Source organism: Dromaius novaehollandiae, chromosome 5 (assembly GCF_036370855.1).
Source record: "Dromaius novaehollandiae isolate bDroNov1 chromosome 5, bDroNov1.hap1, whole genome shotgun sequence".
Classification (NCBI taxonomy): domain Eukaryota; kingdom Metazoa; phylum Chordata; class Aves; order Casuariiformes; family Dromaiidae; genus Dromaius; species Dromaius novaehollandiae.
In genome coordinates, this window is record NC_088102.1 from 60902279 (window position 1) to 60918220 (window position 15942).

Here is a 15942-nt window from a genome sequence, read left to right on the forward strand (position 1 = left end):
AAGAGTTAGGGTCACAGGAGAAGGCAAACAAAAAAGCTGCTTGGTATGTAAGAAAGTGTGTTAGGAAAATTGGCATGGAGTAAAGTAGGGTGTGAATTTGCAATAAATTAGCTATGCCACACTAATTCTCTATATGGATGCTTTGGTTCATATTACGTCTATACTACATAATGGAGCACTCTGCCTAAAACCCAGCCTAGCCAGATCCAGAACCAGTAGAGCAGCATGAACACAGCGATGAGATGCTATGTTGACTGGAGATGATACAGTGCCACACTACTGCAGCTACCCTGTTATCAGGACTCAGACTACAATCTCCACCCAGCAGTGCTCAGCTTTGTAATCACTGCAATGTAATCTACTATACAGGATAAGTCAGGTGATTTGAACTCGGCAATAGCAAGGAAAAGCTCCCAGTTTTGGAAAGCTCCTTCTCCACATTTTGTGGGTTGTTTTGGTAGATGACAGCAGCTGTTCCAGGTTCTGAGCTAGGCCACATGCTCAGCAAGAGGCACTCTTCTTCCTCTCAGCCAGATGCTGCATGTGGTTCTGGGCCACGCAGCCTGCAACGCAGTAGGTTCCTCGTAGCACTCCTTTATAGACAGGCCCTCTCCTCCACATAACTAGTGACAGTGTACTCATGCTGAAATCATACATAGATTCTACTAGTTCAGACTGGAATCCAGAAATTATGTCAATTGTAATCTAGGTTCTTTGAATTAAAGCATCACTGATGTTCAAGATAAGTGGCAGACAGAAAGGGGGAAGATACAGTGCAAAAAAGATGATGGACAAGAAATGAGGTAAGGCTACTAATGGGTGAAAGTTGCTACTGAAGCTGACAGCTATTGAATTCTGTTTGCTGGGCTTTTTGTGGAGTCAAGGGGGCAAATAGAAAAAAAAGTCTTGAGGTAAATTTCTTACTGAATAACCATAGAACCATGAAGAATGGTGTGTCTTCCATATTACTTTATGAAATTTAAGAAGTAGGTGAGAAGTATAAGGCATTTCATAATTTCTTTTGTCCTCTGTAGTATAGTTCATTGCCTTCATCTGCTGTGCTAGTGGAGCTGATATACAAAGCTGGCAGTGTGTGGCACAAATGTGAGAGAAAGCTATAGCAGCCAATGGAAGGAACCTCTCAGGTTCCCACCTGCCAAAGCGCTGTGAACTATGAAATAGTATATATCCTGCTGATCTGAATGAGACTTAAACCTAACATGCATGTTTACAGGATTGAGGCCTGAACAATCACAGTTTTAGTAAAACAACGATCATTTGCTGTTACTCTCTTACCAAACAAATCTAGTTTATTTTTTCTGTTGCTACAGTAGTAAATATTTATACTGTGCTTTAAAATACGCAAATAAAAGGTGATACTTCAGCCTGTTAATATTCACTTACTATGCTTTGCAGGTTTTCTGTTCTCCTCAAAAAAAGATTTGCAAGAGAAATTCTCCTTTATTTTCATTTGTGAGGGTTTCTGCCTTATCCTGGGTTGGAATGCTTATACTGGGAACGCCGCAGGACAATATTCTGCCATCAAAAGCAAAACAAAACCTTGCTTTCACGTCAGTTTTTAAAACATGCAAGTATTTTTATTACCGTTTTTATTCTAAGAACATTTATTTGAATAATATAATCTTGTTTTAATACTGTTTTCAATCCTGTTGGTTTTGCTGTTGCATCTGTGCCCATTGACCCCTTCTTTCAAACTGAATTCCAGTGATTTCAGTGGTGTTCTGCAGAGTTCTGTTCTTGCAGATTCACATGCAAGCTACGTCAGTCCAAGTTGTTGCAGTAATAAAATGACAACCGCTGAATGCAAAAAAGTGTCATTATATACAAATTCTGGTTTGAAAAGTACCATTCATAGTTATGTCCACCCTTATGCAATGTGTGTGCTCAAAACTTACTTTCAGATAGTTTGTTCAAGATTTTCCATAGACATACATAAACTGTCGTTACGGCTTAACTGATAGGTACTGTTCTCAAGGCTTATGTGTATGAGATAGGGAAACCCATCTTGAATAAATTTCATCCTAGAGAAGATGAAATATAAGAACTCCTATATGAAGGCACCCTTTAGACCTTATATAACTCTTGGGACATAGTGGCATATTGTGTCAAAAGCATTAGGAATGACATTGGCCCTGGGAAACTGGAAGTTCTGCAATATCATTTGTTTAGACTTGCCAACTGAATGGTTCAAGAGTTAGCATACGTATCACTTTCTCCCAGTCATCTGAAATATGAGTCATGCAAACTGAAAGCGGAAGGTGTATACGTGTGAACAAAGCAGAGGTGGATGTTTGTGGGGATCTGTTGTCAGATTTACTTCACTCTTGTTTTTTTGTCATGCCATATCTAGAACAAGTAAGTTTAATTCTTTAGAAAACCCATGTAGCTGCTACCTCAGTGACAACCCAGGCCTGGGACACAGCTGCCACTGAATGATAAAATTCCAGAGTGGTAACTGTTTGGAAGTCTCCTATGACTCAAACTTCCACCTTCAGTTTTGTTTAACTGAACAGGAGCAAAAAAACCTCAGCAGCTGTTTGTTTACCACAATAAATACGTAAAAATGGTGCTCAGGCTCAAGAAGCCTGGTTGTACAAGGGTTGCTTGCAGGATGCCCTACCATGGACAGGATAGTCAACAGCTAAAAGCACATGCTGAAATACACATAGCTTCCAAACCCAGAAAGCAATCCTGAAATTGGATCCACACAGCCAGGCTCCTGGAGCTCAAATGGCAAGCCTCCTCCTTCGGATCTGATTGCAAGCGCAGGGCCGCAGCCTGTAGTCAGATAACGTTTTACCACAGCCTCAACCAAATCTGAAACGTGGTCACAGTGAAGGAAAATCTAGGTTAAAAAAAACCCACAACTTATGTATACGCACATATATATATATAAATCCGTCCTGCTGTGAGCGTGACAGAATCAACAGTAACTCACACAGAATAACTTTGGGCCTCTAGAACTGGGGCTCTGTAATCGCTGAAGCACAGGAACAAACAGCGAAGGAGAGACGCAGCCAAGCTGCCTCCATTAACTGGGTACGCCACTTGCGCAGATTTCCCTTCCCCCTTAGGCTCTCACGAGCCACGCGGCGTAACCGCTTTCTTGAATACGGGTGCTGCACTGCGGCGGTGGTACTGTTCAACCAAACTTACTCCGTCCTCCTCCCACTTCTACGTTAAGGCCACCCCTTTCCTCGGTCGCGATTGGCGAGGCGGGCGGGGCCCTCGGCAGCGATTGGCGGTTGTTAGGCGGAGGTGGGGTAGGTTGCGTGAAGGGTAATAAAGTTAGTGGAGCGGCCTCACTGCGCGTTAGACGCGGCGGCGAGTCGGCTCTCTATGGAGGTGGCGGAGGGAAGCGTTGGGAGGTTGCTGCTCCTGCTGTGGTGACTCGGAGACTCGCCCTGTCTCGCGCGCTCCCCCCTTCCCCTCCCCAGCCCCGGTCCCCGGCTCCCTTCCCCCTTCCCCCCCCTTCTCTTGCCTTTTCCCTTGCCCTTGGTAGCCGCCGGGACCCGGGGAAGCTGACAAGGCCTTAGGGAAGGTGAGGAAACCGCGGCTGGTGGAGAGCGCTCTGGGGCTGCCGGGGGGCGGGTGGGGGTGGGGGGATTGGTACTGCTACAGCTGCTGCTTAAAATGGCGGCTCCCCGAAATGGCCGCCATTTTCTCGTCGGCTTCTTCTCGCTTCCGCACAAAATGGCGGCTCGGGTCGATGGCAGCCTCTGCCGCCTGGGCCCGGATGAGCGTGGCCGCTGAGCAAAGCGGGTAGACGGGATTGCTGGCCCCCGCCAGGCGGGGAATGGAAGCTGAGCAGCAGCGTTTGAGACTAGAGTCGCTTATGGGCGGGGAGGAAAGCCCGGTCGTTAGTGCCGGTTCGCAGCTGTGCCTCTCAGGACAGTGGATCAGCCGTGGGTCTCCAGCTACGAGCTGCAAGGGCGCGGGGGCCCCGGGGGCCCGAGAGGCTTGTCCTTGGGAGAGTCTGCTCGGGGCACGCGGCCGGCTGCGGTCCCTTCTTTGGGATCCGCATTGCCGGGGAGGGGGAACTGCTCGCCCTCCTAGGGCGGGTGGCGGGGTTTACTGTCTCTCCCCCCCCCCCCCCCCCCATATCTTTCTTTCTCCGTGCCTCGTGGAAGGGAGAGAGGACTGCAGAGAAGCTTTTTCTGTCGGCAGGAGCCTTGCCTCGCCCTTATTTCCTGTTGCGCCGTGGGCGGCGAGAGCAGCGAGGGCGCTGCGGCGGGGGAGCGGAGCCCGCTCGCCGCCGTCCGAGAGAACAAAGAGCCGGCTGGGCCCCTGGCGGCGGCTGAGCCTGGAAACGGGCGGCGCCCGGCGCGGAGGGAAGGGGGGGCCGCCGGGAGCCGGCGGCTCCATGCGGCGGGGGAGCGGCTGCGTCCGGCGGGGGGCGCCGCTGCGCTCCTCCCGCTCCTGCAGCCCTTTTGTTCGGCGGCGGCCATGTTGGGTGCCGCTCCTCGTGCCCGCGGCGCTGCTGCCGCCTCGGCGTGGGCTGGCGGCGGCGTGCGGGGAGCCGCCGGGGCGCCACCGAAATGGCGGCGGCCGCCGCTTAACGAGCAGCGCCGCGCCCGGCAGAGCGCGTCTCGGGCTGCCGCCGCCTTCCCGCAGCGCCATAATGTCTCGGAGCTCATCTGCGGAGCCTGAAGCGCCGGAGGCCTCCCCCCGTACCTCAGGCGTCTTTATCACTGTGGCTAGCTTTCTGCGATATTACTGCAACGAAATTTTTCTTTACTGTCGCTCAGGATAAAAGCGGTGGGGGAGGTTGTTCCCCCTCCCACCTTAATTTAGTACTGTAATCGTTTGTTTTTCATGCGCAGTACATCCTTTCTACTGTATTAAGCAGACACTTTGATTTGGTGCTCCTCACTTTAAAATGGGTGTTGCACTTAGTGTTGCCACAACTAAAGTAATTAGGCATATCAGTAAGGGGCCCATTTAGTTAGGTTGTGTAAGCATAAAAATACTCAGCCGTTAAAAAATGATGATGGAGCTGTTGCTGAATGCAACATTATACATGAATTCTTGGGGTGACATAGGAGAAAACTTGTTACGGCATGTCTTGGTCTTAGTCCATACATTTCTGCCCCCCTCCAGCTTTGTAGAACATGGCAGTGATGGTTAACTTGGCCTTCCTGTTGGTATCCTGAGTAATAATAAACAAATAAGAGTTTTCTTCTCTTCTACTGAGTTCAATGTTTGGCATATTCTCTTCTCCCACCCCCCCCAAGTATTTGGTTGTACTGGTGTATTTTTACTGATGGGAAATGCTTTAAGTTAAATACTATGGTTGCTAGTAAAACAACTGTAATATGAACGCTTGATTTGTCTTTCTAGGTTTTGTTTTTCCCCACCCCGTCAATTTAATTTTATTCTTTTGAAGATTCTTCGTTGTCAAGCCGCCAAAGTGGAGAGTGCGATTGCAGAAGGGGGTGCTTCTCGTTTCAGGTACTAGTGCTTTTGTGGTTTGACTAACATTTGGCAGCGGCAACTCTCTGAAGAAGCTTAAGTCTCCTTTTTCATATTGGGTTAAAGAGTAATTAGTCCAATATTGACATGTAATTGAAGATGCTGGGATTTTGAACTTAAGCAAAACTACCTGATTGTTTTAACAGTGCTTCTTCGGGCGGAGGAGGTGGTAGGGGTGCACCTCAGCACTATCCCAAGACTGCCAGCAACAGGTATTTAATCTTGCTCTCTGAACAGGCTTTTAAGGCAGAGAATGTATCATAACGAATGATAAGTTCAAGATAGGGTAGCCTTATTAAATATGTACGAAGAATGCTTACTGGGCTGGTGATAAATCTCGTAAGTTAACTTTGTCATTCAGTCTGTTTGAACCTGTTCGCATCATGTTATCAAGTGGACAGGGTTTTTGTTTCATTTGTTTTGCCTCTAAGGCGTAGAGAAAGGATTTTGATGTTTTGTTTTGTATGTGTGGTCAGCTTCTTTCCTTGAGCTGTTCAGTGAATATTTCACTATGCAGTAGATACTGCAGTGTTGTTAGGACTGATTAGGTGTGTGCTCACATCAAAAGTAGTAACAGAATTACTGTCTGAGTAAGGCAATACTGAAAGGTGAAGAAGGCTAGTTCTTGAAATTGCTTGTTTAAACAAACTGTTCTTCAAAACTTCACAGCGAGTTCCTGGGGAAAACCCCAGGGCAAAACGCTCAGAAATGGATTCCTTCACGAAGCACTAGACGAGATGACGACTCCGCAAATGACAAAGAACGACATGATGCAATCTTCAGGAAAGTAAGAGGGTAAGTTTTCTGAAGATTCACTTCCTTTATGAATATGAAAGGAAAACGTGAAAGTCTGGGAGCTCTTTGGGGATTTTTATCCTGATTTGAAATGAGACAGAAACCAGCGCGCTGGTAGTAGCAGACATTTGCTATGCACCATAAGAAGTCATTCTTTTGAGAGAACTAGTTTTCTGTGTGGTAACACTCTAAAATAAACACACACTCCAGTGTCTGGCTGAATGGAAAACTTGCCCTTTTTTTAATCTTCAGTTTGCTAAAGAAAAATTAGATCTTACCTAAAATTACTTGTGCAATGTTTGCAAGATCTGTAATAGTGTTCTTGTTTTTTTTTTCTTTTCCCCACATAATTTAGCATACTAAATAAGCTTACTCCTGAAAAGTTTGACAAGCTATGCCTTGAGCTCCTCAATGTGGGTGTAGAGTCTAAGCTCATCCTAAAAGGGGTCATACTGCTGGTAAGTTGGCTATGTGTGTGGGTTTTTTCCCCTCCTCTTTAATATAGTTTTCTTACATGGTAAGCATGGAGGTTGGCTGTTCTTGATCAGAGCACAGAAGTCATGTAGCTGATAGTGTTTGATAATCCAAACAAATAGAGGAATATCAATCCCTTTTATTGTGTAAGTGGGGTATATTGTTGGGGGGGGATAGACTGTAACTTATGTTTTAGACTTGGAATTACTAAGCATCATAAGAATTTCATTTTCTTTAACCTTGAGACACTGTGTTCCAGTCTTCCTCTACCCTCCCCATCCACCATTTATTTGCTGATCAAGCCTAATTGTCTTTAAAAAGCAACCACTGTGACCTCTTTGTGCACTGGTTATAATCATATCATTCTCATGTGTGTTTATTTTAATACAAGATCACATTGGTGAGACCTTGGGTGCTATGATGGTTAACTTAAACTGTCCTTTTCATTGGTTAAAGATCATAGAAGCTCTTTAATAGGTTTTTATCTTGCTTTAGCATTAAGAATCTTGTGTTACACATTACCTTTTAAAATCTATTATTTCTGTATTACAGTAATAGAAAAGCAGAAAATTTTTGGATGTTTTGGGTCAGATAGGATGGTGTTGTTTTCACTACATTTCTGGAAACATCTTTATTTAGATCGTAGACAAAGCCCTTGAAGAGCCCAAGTATAGCTCTCTGTATGCTCAACTATGTCTGCGACTGGCAGAAGATGCACCCAACTTTGATGGCCCATCAGCAGAGAGTCATCCAGGACAGAAGCAAAGCACAGTGAGCACTCTTTTTTTTTTTTTTTTTTTTCTCTCAACCTGAAATGATAAATTTTCTTAGCATGGATAGTTGTACTGACTTGCCTGTGTGTTCTTTTGTCTTTGTTCTCTTTTGTTTAGACATTCAGACGCCTCTTAATATCTAAACTTCAAGATGAATTTGAAAACCGAACCAGAAATGTTGATAGTAAGTTCTAAAACCACTTTAATGTAGAACTTGCTTCTCTCCCGTTTTCACAGTCATGTTTAATGGGCTTCTTTGTCTTCCAGTCTATGATAAGCACGATGGTCCCCTCCTCCCTGAGGAGGAGGAACAGAGAGCTATTGCCAAGATCAAGATGCTGGGGAACATCAAATTCATTGGAGAACTTGGCAAGCTTGATCTTATTCATGAATCTATCCTTCATAAGTGCATCAAAACAGTAAGTATTCAGATTGTGCTAAAAGGAAAATTATACTTCTGAAACTAGAAATTTCAAATATTTGAACCACAAAAATCTTCATGAAATGCTTGTCAGTTATACATACCATGCTGCTTCAAAGGAACAGTCTTTTGGTCTGATTAAAAAGTAAATTTTTTTTTTTTTCATTTAAAGCCATGGGAGTTGTCTCCAAGTGAAGGTGTAGTTTGGCCTAGACAAAAGTACTACAGGTACTTCAAAGTACAACAAACTTGCATGATAAACAGTACAATTTGTAGTTCCTCATTTCCAAGTCAGTTATGTTCAGTAAGACTACTGATGTAACATGTTTCTACAGAACTAACTCTTAAGTACAAAAGTCATTATAATAAATTGTAATTTGTATTATGTTAAAACATCTGATTCCCTCTTAATATTCCAGCTTTTGGAAAAGAAGAAGAGAGTCCAGCTCAAAGATATGGGGGAGGATTTGGAGTGCCTCTGTCAGATAATGAGGACAGTGGGACCTAGATTAGACCATGCAAAAGCCAAGGTATGTGTGTATCCGATGCAGTCATTAAACAGGTTTAAAATCGAAGGCTTTAGTTGCCTGAACTTTCTGCATTGTGTTCTGTTCTTAAACTGAAATCTGACTTTTTGAGAGCTAGAAGACTGTGCCAACTATTGTTCCTGCATCAAATCTTTGTAGCAGAAGGGGGGTCAGTCTTGGAAGCATTTTTAAAGCTCTTTCTAAAAATACAGATATGGTTATTACCTGGCACTCATAAAAGCAACATGCGCTGGTTTTCTAAATCCTACTTGAAGGAACATGTTGAAAAACTATTTCTTGTAGAGAATTAGGTGGTGTGATAGACACTTTTTTTTTTTTTTTTTTGCCTTGGCTTGCAAGCTTTGACTCTAAGCATCTGTAACAGTATCATGGTCCAAGTAGTGACAGGGAATAAAATCTGCACTTTTGACTGAGCTAAGGAAAGTGAATTCATCAAGATCTGCTAAGCTGGACTGCCATCAGAGATACGAGATGGCAGGAAAAAGCAGTCTGTTCTATTATGTGATCTCAAATGTTTCAGCTGTGATCACCTTTTCAGGTGCTACTCAAGATGTTAGAACTAGTTCTCATTTGTAGTGTCATTTTTTTTCCTCTCCCAGTCCTTAATGGATCAGTACTTTGCCCGTATGCGCTCCTTGATGTCAAGTAAGGAATTGCCAGCAAGGATTCGTTTCCTGCTGCAGGTATGAAGATAAAATTGTTTAACAGTATGTGTTTGGTTTTTTTTTCTTTGTGAATTTGTCTTAAATCCTTTCCTAATAATTTGTTCTGCTCAAAGGATACTGTGGAGTTGAGAGAACACAACTGGGTTCCTCGCAAAGCTTTTCTTGACAATGGACCAAAGACTATCAATCAAATCCGTCAAGATGCAGTAAAAGTAAGTGTTTCTTGTAAACTTTGTGCTTTGCTTCTGCTTAATCCTTGGAGGGAATCTTTAGTCTAGTGACTCCATGTCACAAGACTTCATTCTCTGTACGCATCATTACTTGTACATGTAATTAGTTCTCTTGCAGCAGTGTGTAGATTAGGCCACAGTAAATAGTTAAGAATTAATATCACTTAAAATTCAGGACAAAAATCTAACTTTTACACTGCAGGGACTATTACTTTGAATTGATCAAAACTAACTCCTGTTTTAAAGGATCTGGGAGTCTTTATTCCTGCTCCTATGTCTCAAGGGATGAGAAGCGACTTCTTTCTGGAGGGACCGTTTATGCCACCCAGGATGAAACTTGACAGGGACCCACTTGGAGGGCTTGCTGATATGTTTGGACAAATGCCAGGTACACTGAAACCATAAGGCTGATATGATGCCCTCAGCTGTACTGTATTGGACACCACAAGAACTAAAACTGGTTTCTGTTGTCTTAATATAGGTAGCGGAATTGGTACTGGTCCAGGGGTTATTCAGGATAGATTTTCACCCACCATGGGACGCCATCGTTCAAATCAACTTTTCAATGGCCATGGGGGTCACCTCATGCCTTCTGCTCAATCCCAGTTTGGAGACCTAGGCAAATCTTTTCTGAAAAGTCAGGTAAGGACAATGTTGTCAACAGAGTGACTCTCAGATATTTAGAAGCTCTTCTACAGATGCGTATGTTATGGATTGTAGTCTACTTGTGTTGGAAAAACTTCCTCAAAATTTGATTCTGATAAGAACTGATGCTCAGCTGATACAAAAATTCTAAACCAATTCTTAAAATGTGCAAGAGATGCAAGGAATTCACTTTGTGGGTTTTTTTTTTGTTTTTTTTTTTTTTTTTTTTTTACTGCAAGAAAAGGTGCATGTGGCTTTGGTGGGTCAGAATGGTGTGGTTTTTTTGTTCCTTTTTTTTTTTTTAATCTAAAAGGTAGCCTTGTCTTTAGGGATAGATGCTACTTTCCCACCACCCCTGCTCCTTCTTTCTCCCTTCTTGGCAAATAGAATCTTTGTTCCTCTGGTCCCTCTGGTACTACCTACCATATGATGTACACCACTCCATCATCTGCACTTCTTTCTCTATATCTCCCTTTCTGAAATAGGGGCAAAGCCAGCTCTACCATAACCAGAATCAGGGACTCTTATCCCAGCAACAAGGACAGTCGAAGGATATGCCACCTCGGTTTTCTAAGAAAGGACAGCTTAATGCAGATGAGGTACATTACATGCCTACATTACTTAAAGCCTATTCTAAATATTGCCCAATGATTATAGCAAGACGCGTTATTATGAGGACTAATGCTGGAACTCTTTCTCCTCCTCCTACTTCTCCTCCTTTGTCCCTTCCTCTTTCACCTTACCTCCTCCTTTTCCTTAGGGTATCCAGCGTCCTATGAGCAAGACTGAGATATGAGGGCAATTTCTTGGGGTGTCCCCTCCTTCCCCCCCACACTTCCCCAAGAACACTACTCTGACATCAGTTCCCATGCATCATATCGATAACAATACATTTAACTGAAGCTTCAGAGATTCCTAAACATTAGAAAGCCTGAAGTGCTGGACCAGGTTCAAAAACTCTTTTTTTTTTTTTTCCTACTGCCTAATAGACGCAGTTTCAAGTGCAGAGTAAACTACATTGTTTTGAGTAGGTGTTAGTAAACTTGTATCCTGATTTCTGAGCAATTGGTACATCTTTACCTTAGCAATAAATTTGTCAGCAAACATGCTAAATATAATCTTGGGTCTCTAACATACTGCATCTAAAATGAGCAATTCTGGATCTTGATACAGATGGAACTAAGAATCAATAACTTGGAGAAGGTTGCAATTCACTGAGTCTGGGGACATTTTGGTACACCTGTGGTTTAGTCTGGGCTTAAGTGTTAACATACTAGAATCTGAAAATACATGGCTTAGTAGCATCAGTTGATGTGAGTCCATGGCTGTGTAGTCTTTGCCAGAGTAATTAAAAACAGTTTGAGGTTTTTCTGACTGTCTGTTTACAGATTAGCCTGAGACCTGCTCAGTCTTTTCTAATGAATAAAAACCAAGTGCCAAAGCTTCAGCCCCAGATAACTATGATTCCTCCCAGTGCACAACCACCACGCACTCAGACACCACCTTTGGGACAGGTAAACATCAAAATTACTATATTATTGACTATACTTATTTTCTTTCATGTGTGCAAAATTTGGTCTGGTTCCTAGCACAGGAAGTGGGAGGGGTTTTTTTGGTGAAGCATACATTCTTTTCATAGATTCTGTGAGTGAATTTAACTGTACAAAGGCAGCTCAGTTCAAGTTTCTTTGAAACCTAATATTTTAGAGATGTATACTTCAAAGAAGAAATTTCTGGAACTATCTCTTTCAGCCTCCTCAACTTGGACTCAAAACCAATCCACCACTTATTCAAGAAAAGCCTGCAAAGACCACCAAAAAACCACCTCCTTCTAAAGAGGAGCTACTTAAGCAAACTGTAAGTTGTTACCATGTGTTCAGAAGCTTTGTATGTTTTTGAAAATGGGTATTTCAGTTGTCTTGGTCTCTTTGTTCCTTTTTCCAGGAAGCTGTTGTGACTGAGTATCTGAACAATGGAAATGCTAATGATGCTGTCAATACTGTGAGAGAAATGAGAGCTCCAAAACACTTCATTCCTGAGATGTTGAGCAAAGTAATCATTCAATCCCTAGATCGATCAGATGAAGACAAAGAAAAAGCTAGTACTCTGATCAGCTTACTCAAACAGGAGGGAATAGCCACAAGTGACAACTTTATGCAGGTACTACAGTCAAGTAGCCTTACAGTCCTTGTTGCTTGGCTGCTCATGATGCTTCCTCTGGATAAAGGCAGCCCTACTTGTAAAGCTTTGAGTTTACATTTTTGAGTGTTCCAAATCTTGTGGCTCTGAGGAGGTGGAAGCAATGTAGTAGGACTGTGAGGAGCACAGTAAGTGATTAGGGAAGAATTGTAAGCATGAGATTTTAGAAACTGTTGACAAATGACTTGGAACAAAAAAAACCTGTCAAATACTGATGGATTTGACAGTATCACTACACACAAGAAAAAAGTACTTCAGTATTCTAATCTGATGCATTTACTGTTTCTCAGGCATTCCTAAATGTGTTGGACCAGTGCCCCAAACTGGAGGTGGACATCCCATTGGTGAAATCCTATTTAGCACAGTTTGCAGCCCGTGCTATTATTTCGGAACTGGTGAGCATTTCCGAACTGGCTCAACCACTGGAAAGTGGCACCCATTTCCCTCTCTTCCTGCTTTGCCTTCAACAGTTAGCTAAGCTACAAGATCGTGAATGGCTAACAGAATTGTTCCAACAAAGCAAAGTGAATATGCAGAAGATGTTACCAGGTAAGAGTTACTGCATGGATTTTTATGGCAGGTCTTTTTTGTTTGTATGTGTATGTGTCAACTTCAGAGTAAAATAACATGTAAGGGCATTTTGATTTTTACAGTCAACCCTTAGTATTCTTTAATGGTGATAGGGTTTAAGTGCTGTTGAAGACATGGGCTGTTGATTGTGGGTTTTAGTTAACACCAACACTTAGGTGTATTTATGGTTTTATTTTTTTATTTATTCTTCAGAAATTGACCAGAACAAGGACCGCATGCTGGAGATCTTAGAAGGGAAGGGACTTAGCTTCTTATTCCCGCTTCTGAAACTGGAGAAGGAACTGCTAAAGCAAATAAAATTGGATCCATCCCCTCAAGCCATCTATAAGTGGATTAAAGACAACATTTCACCCAAACTTCATGTAGATAAAGGATTTGTGAATATATTGATGACCAGGTAGGAAATTTTGGTGTGGTTCAGGCACAAGTTACTTTTGTCAAGCTACCAATAATATTTTATCCTCTTTAAAGGCTGAAGTGTCACTTTGTGCAGAATAAGATTGTGTAAACTAAAACTGGGATGAAAGTTGTTTTAGGTGGTCTTTACCAGTACAGTGGCTGTTAAACTTGGAAAGACTCACTCCTCGCTATTGACTCGGTGGGAAGTCTTGCTTTTGAAACAGGAGGAGAAGTGAACTGAGGGAACATACTCTCCTTTCTAAAACACTTGAGAGCTTTAACAGAACATAGAATATGACTTGGTTTACAAGATGTTTACTCCCTTTTTCCCCCTCTAGTTTCTTGCAGTATATTTCTAGTGAAGTAAACCCACCTAGTGACGAATCAGATTCTTCATCTGCTCCTTCTAAAGAGCAGCTAGAGCAGGAAAAACAACTGCTTCTGTCCTTCAAGCCGGTAATGCAGAAGTTCCTCCATGACCATGTTGATCTGCAAGTGAGTGCTTTATACGCACTCCAGGTGCACTGCTACAACAACAACTTTCCGAAAGGTATGGATATAGTACTTTCAGTGGTGGGGTTTTTTGGCTTCAGTAAAAGGGAATACTCAAAGATAACAAATGTAGTACTTTTTTTTTTTTTTTTTTTGCATGTTAAGGAGATAGATGCTTATAATATGTTATCTAAAGTACATGTGACGAATGTAGTTAGCTGTCCTAACTGGAATGTGTTTAAAGATGGTGTTCTCTTTATTTATATTTTTAGGCAGACACAGGCACACTTACTTTTTTTTTTTTAATATATATGGAACTTGGATGTAGCTTACCTGAATAAATGAAGCTTGCTTGCTTTTAACAGCCTGAAAGCTATACAGACAAAAAGTTTCATACAGTCATGGAAACTGTTCAGAAGGTTGTAAAGCTAATGTGACATTTAAATTGAATACTTCCATAGGCATGTTACTACGCTTCTTTGTCCATTTCTATGACATGGAGATCATTGAAGAAGAAGCCTTTTTGGCATGGAAAGAAGATATTACTCAAGAGTTTCCAGGGAAAGGCAAAGCTTTATTCCAGGTAAATGTGCTTACATTCAAATAGAAATCAAGTCCCTTGTGATCTCTGCTGTGCTGAAGTGTTTGACAGCACTTTAGAATGGTGTTTAAAGACTTGACTTTATTGAGTATTTTGTTAGAAAGGAGCAAGGCAAGTTGGTTTTCTTCTGCATTGGGAGTCATTGCTAGAGACTGCATTAGTACAAAGTATGGCTGAAATACTGCTTTTAAACTAAGCTTGCAGGATAAGGGGGCAAGTATTCTGAAAAATGAGTAGTTTCTTTGCCCTAAACTGGTTTTATGTAATTGCAGGTAAACCAATGGCTAACCTGGCTGGAAACTGCTGAAGAAGAAGAATCTGAAGAAGAAGCTGACTAAAGAACCAGCCAAAGCCTTAAATTGTGCAGACATACTGTTGCTATGATGTAACTGCATTTGACCTAACCACTGCGAAAATTCATTCCGCTGTAATGTTTCACAATATTTAAAGCAGACGTATGTCAGTAGGATATCCTCTGCAAAAGGTTTTTGTAGTATGTCTTAATAGTCTACAATAAAAATATTTTAGAGTATCTTTAATGTTTAGATAACAGTGTATTAGCAGCATGCAATAATTACATCATAAGTTCTTGAGCAGAAGCAGTCTATTGCAAGGATTGTCTTTGCTGCCAGTTATCATAGGCTGTTTTTAAGTTAGAAAACTGAATAGCAACACTGAATACTGTAGAAATGCACTTTGCTCAGTGTAATACTTGAGTTGCAATATTTGATTATCCATTTGGTTGTTACAGAGAATCCTTAACTGTAATCGATGGTTGTTGCCGTAATAGTATATTGCCTGTATTTCTACCTCTAGTAATGGGCTTTATGTGCTAGGTTTTAATATCTTTGAGCCTGGGCAAGTGCACAAGTCTTTTTAAAAGAAACAGTTTACTTGCACAAAAACTGATCAGCTTGGAAAGATGGTTTAATGCCCTTTAGAAGAGGTTTTTGTGGGTGTGAAACATGAAATGGTGAGAAATTTGAATTGGTCCCTCTATTATAGTATTGAAATTAAGTCTACTTAATTTATCAAGACATGTTCATGCCCTGATTTTATATACTTGTATCTTATCAATAAACATTGTGATACTTGACTTGTTTCTGAATGTCTCCCAGTAGAAGTGCTGACAACTAGTATACTTGCTGAAAGAAACATCAGCAGGAGTTGACTTAGACTGGGACCAGTTTAAGATTCTTTTTATATCAAATTTGTCCAGCATGCAAATAAATCCTAAGTAAGGTCACAGACAAGGTTAGGCACTGCAGACTTGCTGCAACAGGAAGAAAAAATTGGTAGAGCAATTCTATTGGAGGAAATAGTAGGAAGGAGGTTGCATGTTCTGGCGTAAATTTTTCTTATTAATTGGTGTGCAGTTGCTTTGTAACTTTCTAAGGCTTTAAACTTTCCCCAGGTCAGATGCATGCTTTTTCTTAATCAACGGGCACTGGTCATTAGCTGCCTGTTTCTCAGATAATCAATTTGGCAAAAGCTGAACAGTATAATGAAGTTACATTGTATAGCCTTGAAATGTATTAAATACTCAAAATACCTTAGTTCCTAGAACCTTGTCCCTAATGAAGTGGTTTTTTGTGTCCCCCCCCCCCCCCCCCCCC

The 15942-nt window shown here is 42.0% G+C and overlaps 1 protein-coding gene and 1 non-coding gene across 2 annotated transcripts; both read left to right on the forward strand.

Moving 5' to 3' along the window:
- The first annotated feature begins 2259 nt into the window (after positions 1-2259).
- On the forward strand, positions 2260-15422 carry EIF4G2 (eukaryotic translation initiation factor 4 gamma 2). Its single transcript, XM_026104514.2, has 23 exons — positions 2260-2376; positions 3524-3562; positions 5408-5472; positions 5640-5705; positions 6163-6288; positions 6644-6746; positions 7402-7533; positions 7653-7719; positions 7803-7954; positions 8376-8486; positions 9104-9187; positions 9283-9381; positions 9646-9787; positions 9881-10041; positions 10530-10643; positions 11433-11558; positions 11797-11901; positions 11989-12204; positions 12534-12792; positions 13027-13231; positions 13572-13783; positions 14187-14308; positions 14599-15422. Exons 1-23 carry the CDS (start codon positions 2260-2262, stop codon positions 14662-14664), a joined length of 2889 nt encoding a protein of 962 aa, XP_025960299.2. The 3' UTR covers positions 14665-15422.
- Positions 10685-10846, forward strand: LOC112985726 (small nucleolar RNA SNORD97). The gene has a single exon (XR_003259817.2). It is a non-coding gene; the product is annotated as a small nucleolar RNA SNORD97 (small nucleolar RNA).
- Positions 15423-15942: the final 520 nt, after the last annotated feature.